Source organism: Anopheles stephensi, unplaced genomic scaffold, assembly GCF_013141755.1.
Source record: "Anopheles stephensi strain Indian unplaced genomic scaffold, UCI_ANSTEP_V1.0 ucontig375, whole genome shotgun sequence".
NCBI lineage: Eukaryota > Metazoa > Arthropoda > Insecta > Diptera > Culicidae > Anopheles > Anopheles stephensi.
Window position 1 is genome coordinate 30,832 of NW_023405319.1, and position 7,687 is coordinate 38,518.

General features: G+C 45.9%; 1 protein-coding gene across 1 annotated transcript; it reads left to right on the top strand.

The window, feature by feature from the left end:
- Positions 1–742: 742 nt before the first annotated feature.
- On the top strand, positions 743–5,765 carry LOC118516692 (the record flags this gene model as incomplete). Its single annotated transcript, XM_036062636.1, has 4 exons — positions 743–2,811; positions 4,585–4,753; positions 4,838–5,024; positions 5,655–5,765. Coding segments are annotated over exons 1-4 (2,445 nt in total), but the record flags the coding sequence as incomplete, so codon positions are not given.
- Between the last annotated feature and the right edge of the window lie 1,922 nt (positions 5,766–7,687).

Sequence of the window (7,687 nt, forward strand, 5' to 3'; positions counted from 1 at the left end):
TTCCATACTCGGCTTCCAAGAAGTCGAACTGTGTGGAGCGCTTTTGTCAAAGCGTTCCAGAAAGTGTGAGCTGCCGTGCGACGAGAAAGTGCTCGTCGCAGAAATTTAGAACACTCGGCTTCTTTTCCGAAAGCTATAAAAGAGGTGCTGATCGCAAAGTGCGGTCATTCTCGATCACACCGCGGAGGGAAGCCAAGCCAATCCAATCGGCTCTTTTCAGAGCCACCTAATAATTGAAAGAGAATATTGGTTTCAACAAAAAAAAAAAAAAACACAACGTAGGCCGTCTTCGGACGTAACATTTGGTGCCGTGACCAGGATTGGCGGGCTTCAGCACTCCTGTGATCCGTGAGTAAAGTGCGTACGTATTTTTTCTCACGCGTTTCGTGTCGTCGCGCAAGTGCGTGCGTGTAACGATTAAGCGAGTTTGTGTCCTCGCGCGTGTACGGGTGTGATATACCACGAGTTCGTGTCCTCGTGTGTATATGTGCGACTCTCCGTGAGTGTGCTTCATCGTGCGTGTGTGTGTGACTTGTCACGAGTTCGTGTCCTCGTGCGAGTGCGTGCATTCTTTTATTCAGCGAGTTTGTGTCCTCACTTGTGTGGCTAACCACGAGTTTTGTGTCCTCGTGTATGTGATTGTGTTACTCTCCGCGAGTTCGTGTCCTCGTGTGTGTGTGTGACTCTGCAGTTGTGTGTGATTCGCCGTGAGTTCGTGTCCTCGCGTGCATGTGACTTTGCGCGAGTGTGTTTTCGCGCGCGTGTGTGGTTGCCGCGAGTTCGTGCCCTCGCGTGCCTGTGACTTTGCGTGTGAGTGTAGTTTTTAGTCCAAAATGACCAAGGCGGACAAGCTTAAGGCCAAGCAGGCCAAAAGGCGATCGCTGATTGAGTCTATGCGACGCTCACTGCAGTTCGCAGTGGATTACACCCCCGAGCTACAAGATCAAGTGCCTGATCGTCTTGCAAGATTGGTGAAGTGTTGGGAATGTTTCCAATCGATCCATGAAGAGTGTGAAGAGCTAGATGAATCGGAAAACGCTACCAGAAGCAACGATGATATCCTAGCGCAAACGGAAGATCTATTTTTCGAAACCAAGGCTGCGTTATCAAAGCTAGTGAAAAAGGAGAAAGAAGAGCAACCACGCTCAAAGCTCGTAAGCGTGAAACTACCCACTATATCGTTGCCGGTTTTTAGTGGCGAGGTAACGCAATGGTTGTTATTTCATGACACTTTTGTTTCTCTTGTGCACAACTGTGACGATATCGCACCTATACAAAAGTTTCATTACCTGCGCGCGTCATTGAAAGGGGAAGCGGCAGGAATAGTGCACCCAATTCCCATTTCTTCGGAAAATTATACTGTGGCATGGAAAGCTTTGCTTGACCGGTATGGTAACAAGCCGTATCTACGTAAAATGCACACGCGTGAATTATTTGGGTTGCCTTCCATGATCAATAGTGGTGCGCAAGAGCTTCGACAATTAGTGAGCAAATTCCAGCTGCATATTGACATTCTAAAACAGCTAGGAGAAACCGTTTCGGATGATAGTAGCATTATCATGGAAATTTTGGCCAGCAAGCTCGACAAGGCATCGTTGAAGGCTTGGGAAGAACACTACGCTCAGGAGGAAGCTTTGTTAACCTATCCTAGCATGACAGCATTTCTGCTTAAAAGAGCGCAAGCGAGTGAGTCTCTAGCGTTGCAGGTAGGAAATCGTGTTAGCTCTTCCAACGCAAAGGTACCAAACCAGAAAACATCTAAAAGGCTTAGTGTCAATGCTGCAAGCATGAAAGGGAACAATGTGGTTCCTTGTGTTTTGTGCTCTAAAGACCATTATTTATGGCAATGCCAAGCATTTCTGGATCTTAAGCCTAAGGATCGACAGAGTGCTGTTAATGGCAAAGAACTTTGTGGCAATTGCCTACAAAAGGGGCATTTTGCAAAATCATGCCGATCAAGATATACGTGCCAGCAATGCAAAAAGAAGCATCACACATTGCTACATTTCGTGGAAGATGCTAAACAGCCCTGTGAAAAAGGTTCGTCTGATTCGAGCATTATGGCAGCTGCGCATGTAAATAGTGTTGATCGTGTATCCAAAAACGTGTTGCTTTCAACTGTGTTGTTGGAAGTAAATGATGCATATGGACAAAGGCATCTCGTGCGTGCGCTGTTGGACAATGGTTCGCAACCTAACGCCATTAGTGAGTCGCTGTGTCAACAATTGCATTTGCCGCGGAAAAAAGTGAACATTTTGATCGTTGGTGTCGACGGAATAGAATCCAGTGCCAATCATGAAGTTCGTGCAAAGGTACAGTCGCGCGTTACCAACTATTCGGCGGAAATGGACTTCTTAGTGTTGCGAAAAGTGGCGTGTGATACTCCATCCCACGAAGTCCCAGTGCAAAAGTGGAATATACCTGCATCATATCCTCTCGCAGACCCGCATTTCTGCACGCCCGGTCGTATCGATATGATTATTGGAGCAGGGTATTTCTACTCACTATTGTGTGACGGTAGATATAGTCTACCAAACAAAGGCGTGCTGGTCGAAAGTGTTTTCGGCTGGATTATGACCGGTGACATTCCTGCTATATCGAGTGATGCGGTTCGGTGCAATGTGGTAGCCGTCCGTCCTACGATCGAAGAACAATTGGAGCGATTCTGGAAGATCGAGGAACTCCAGGTGAGCGAATACTCTTTTGATGAAAAGGAGTGTGAAAGGCATTTTCAACAAACCGTTTCGCGTGATGGAAGCGGCCGTTATATTGTTCAAATGCCCAAGCAGCCCAACTTCAAGGAAATAATAGGTGAGTCGAAAACCAATGCATTGAAAAGATTTCAACTTCTTGAGAAAAGATTGTCGAAGGATGCTTGCCTCAAAAGCCAATACCACGACTTCATGCAGGAATATTTAGACCTGGGGCACATGGCTGTTGTTTCTGAAAATCAAGAAGAAAAAATCGGTGCATATTATCTTCCACATCATCCGGTGTTGAAAGAGTCCAGTTCTACTACGAAACTGAGAGTTGTTTTCGACGCCTCTGCAAAAACTACGACTGGAAAGTCATTGAACGAAGCTCTGCTAGTTGGTCCCGTGGTTCAGGAGGAGTTGCTAACTTTAGTAATTCGTTTCCGAAAATATCGTGTAGCTATTGTCGCTGACATAGCAAAGATGTACCGACAAGTAACAATGCATCCAGATGATCGGCATCTGCAACGTATTTTATGGAGATTTGACAATGCTCAGCCCATCCGATCATACGAACTAAGCACAGTGACATATGGCTTGGCACCCTCAGCATTCTTAGCAACACGCACATTGTTACAGCTTGCTCATGATGAAGGTAAGCAATACCCCAAAGCCAGTGCCGCTGTGAAACAAAACCTGTATGTGGATGATCTACTAGCAGGAGCGGGAAGTATTGCAGAAGCAAAAGAACTGCGTGATCAACTCAATGCTCTTCTCGAAAAAGGTGGATTTTGTCTTCGAAAGTGGTGTTCCAATTCGCTAGAGGTGCTAGCGGATCTCCCTGCAGAACTTCTTGGAACACAATCCGCCATAAAGTTTGAAGCTGAAGAAAGCATCAAGACACTGGGCATTTGCTGGGAACCCGAAGCAGATTCATTTCGTATGAATGTCTCTATTGAAAACAAGTCCACTATTCACACAAAACGCAGTATATTGTCATCAATAGCTCAACTCTATGATCCCCTCGGTCTTATTACACCAGTGACTATACGTGCGAAAATCATCATGCAACAATTGTGGTTGCAGAGCTTGGACTGGGATGTGCCAGTTCCTCATAAGTTGCAAGAAAAGTGGACAGAATTTCTGCAACAAATAGCAAACTTAGCACAATTTCGCATAGCTAGGTTTGCATTCATACCAGAACATCAGCATGCAGAGCTACATTGCTTTGTTGATGCTTCTGAAGTGGCCTATGGTGCATGCATATACATCAGATCAATCGACAGCAACGGTTCAATATGCATAACATTATTAGCGTCGAAATCAAGAGTGGCTCCACTGAAACCTTTAACAATTCCGCGATTAGAGCTGTCTGCCGCCTTGCTTGGAGCTCGACTCTACCAAAAGGTGGTGTATGCATTAGACACCAAATTCGACGAGTGTTTCTTTTGGTCTGATTCAACTGTTACGCTTCAGTGGCTCAAGGCAGCTCCCAGAACATGGAAACCGTTTGTGGCCAACCGGGTAGCTGAAGTACAAGACATAACACATGGTGCGCAGTGGCAACATGTCTCCGGAAAAGAAAACCCAGCCGATATGATCTCTCGGGGTATATCAACAGTCGAGCTTCTAAACAGTGATCTATGGAGAAATGGTCCCTCGTGGCTTGGCGGAGTCAAATCATCTTGGCCTTCTCAACACTTCGGCGAGAAAGGTGAAACAGAGTTGGAGAAAAGAGCCATCGTTCTCACGGCTCAAGTTGCTGAGACGGATCTAATCTTCAAGCGATTTTCATCGTTTCAACGGCTGTTAAGGGTTTTTGGATTCTGTGTTAGATTCATCAACAATATTCGCAAGCGTGAACCAAAACAGTTTTCGTCTTCGTTAACAGTGAAAGAGTTACAGTCGGCTAAAACGATCCTGTTCCATATGGTGCAAAGAGAAGTGTTTTCAGACGATATTCGCGCTATCACAAAGGGAAAGTGTCTAACAAAGAGCTCATCCATTCGATTGTTGAATCCATTCCTCGATTCTTGTGGATTATTACGCGTTGGTGGCCGGTTGCGTGAATCAAATATGGCATTTGATGGGAAGCATCCAGTTCTTTTGCCAGCATTTCACCCATTTACGCGTCTTTTGATCAGGGATCAGCATCATAAAACATTACACGGTGGAGTTACAATGACCCTTTCGTCCCTGCGTGATGAAGTGTGGATTCTGAATGGCATGCGGGCCGTTCGTAGTGTACTTCGAACCTGCTATCGGTGCATAAGGGCCAATCCAGTTCCAATAGCACAACCTATTGGTCAGCTACCAGTGTCACGTGTTACGGTAAACGAAGTGTTCGCTTGCGTTGGAATCGATTACTGTGGACCGTTTTATTTGCGCCCAACACACCGTAAGGCAGCTTCTCCCAAGTGTTACGTGTCAGTGTTTGTTTGTATGAGCACAAAGGCTGTTCATTTAGAACTCGTTAGTGATCTGAGTACCCCTTCTTTCTTAATGGCGCTGGATAGATTTGTGGCCAGAAGGGGCAAGCCGAAGCATTTGTATTCCGACAATGGCACTAATTTCGTAGGTGCCAAACATGCCTTGCACGAACTATACGTTCTTCTTCAGCGTGACAGTGAAAAAATCAGTGACTATATGGCCAAAGACAGTATCCAGTGGCATATGATTCCACCTCGCGCTCCCAACTTCGGCGGCTTATGGGAAGCTGCAGTAAAGGTGGCAAAAACTCACTTAGTACGTCAGCTTGGTGCAGCTCAGTTGGCTTTCGAAGCTATGATTACTATCTTAGCAAAGATAGAAGGCCATATGAATTCCAGACCTCTTGTCCCCCTTTCACAAGATCCTAATGACCTAGAGGCGTTAACTCCTGCACATTTTTTGATGCTCAAGAAACCACAAGTAATTCCCGAACCTGAACTATCCCATCTCCCGCTTAATCGCCTGTCGCAGTATCAGCTTGTTCAGAGATATGCCCAGGGTTTCTGGCACCGTTGGCGCAACGAGTATGTGAAGTCGTTAAACGGTCATCGCAACGTCAAACGGAGCATTCAGGAGCTGAATGTAGGTGATTTGGTGATAGTGAAAGACGAGCAATTACCAGCAGTGAAGTGGCCTTTGGCGCGTATAGTGGAAAAACATCCTGGACCAGATTCAGTGACACGTGTCGTGACTCTTCGTACAGCGAATGGGATCATCAAACGTCCAGTTTCCAAAATTTGTGCATTGGAGTGTCATCAGGAAGTGTAAATTTTGGGAAATGTATTCCCAAAAGGTGGCCGGTATGTTCGATCCCGAACTAAAATAACAACAACAGTGGATCCAGAGCACACAGGCACCAATAAGAACAATAACGAATCCACGCCACACGTGCCGCCGTTTCCATACTCGGCTTCCAAGAAGTCGAACTGTGTGGAGCGCTTTTGTCAAAGCGTTCCAGAAAGTGTGAGCTGCCGTGCGACGAGAAAGTGCTCGTCGCAGAAATTTAGAACACTCGGCTTCTTTTCCGAAAGCTATAAAAGAGGTACTGATCGCAAAGTGCGGTCATTCTCGATCACACCGCGGAGGGAAGCCAAGCCAATCCAATCGGCTCTTTTCAGAGCCACCTAATAATTGAAAGAGAATATTGGTTTCAACAAAAAAAAAAAAAACACAACGTAGGCCGTCTTCGGACGTAACAGTCGCCATACAAGTTATAGGAGGTGTCCAAAGAACGAAAAGGGTTCCATATTCGGCTGTTCCTACTATATGGTTCTCTGATGACTGCTTTAAGGAGTAGTTAGAAGGTGTCCAAAGGTCTGTTGGGGGTATCAAAGCGATACCCTCGATGAATAGGGGTACCAACTGAGTTCGACTTGAAGGTCCCTATAGTCACCAAACAATTTATAGGAGGTGTCCAAAGAACGAAAAGGGTTCCATATTCGGCTGTTCCTACCATATGGTTCTCTGATGACTGCTCTAAGGAGTAGTAAGACGGTGTCCAAAGGCCTGTTGGGGGTATCAAAGCGATACCCTCGATGAATAAGGGTACCAACTGAGTACGATATGAAGGTCCCCATAGTCGCCATACAAGTTATAGGAGGTGTCCAAAGAACGAAAAGGGTTCCATATTCGGCTGTTCCTACTATAAGGTTCTCTGATGACTGCTTTAAGGAGTAGTGAGACGGTGTCCAAAGGTCTGTTGGGGGTATCACAGCGATACCCTCGATGAATAGGGGTAACAACTGAGTACGAAATGAAGGTCCCATAGTCGTCATACAAGTTAAAGGAGGTGTCCAAAGAACGAAAAGGGTTCCATATTCGGCTGTTCCTACTATATGGTTCTCTGATGACTGCTTGAAGGAGTAGTGAGACGGTGTCCAAAGGTCTGTTGGGGGTATCACAGCGATACCCTCGATGAATAGGGGTACCAACTGAGTACGATATGAAGGTTCCCAATTTCGCCATAAAAGTTATAAGAGGTGTCCAAAGAACGAAAAGGGTTCCATATTCGGCTGTTCCTACTATAAGGTTCTCTGATGACTGCTCTAAGGAGTAGTAAGACGGTGTCCAAAGGTCTGTTGGGGGTATCACAGCGATACCCTCGATGAATAAGGGTACCAACTGAGTACGATATGAAGGTCCCCATAGTCGTCATACAAGTGAAAGGAGGTGTCCAAAGAACGAAAAGGGTTCCATATTCGGCTGTTCCTACTATAAGGTTCTCTGATGACTGCTTTAAGGAGTAGTGAGACGGTGTCCAAAGGTCTGTTGGGGGTATCACAGCGATACCCTCGATGAATAAGGGTACCAACTGAGTACGAAATGAAGGTCCCTATAGTCACCAAACAATTTATAGGAGGTGTCCAAAGAACGAAAAGGGTTCCATATGCGGCTGTTCCTACCATATGGTTCTCTGATGACTGCTCTAAGGAGTAGTAAGACGGTGTCCAAAGGTCTGTTGGGGGTATCAAAGCGATACCCTCGATGAATAAGGGTACCAACTG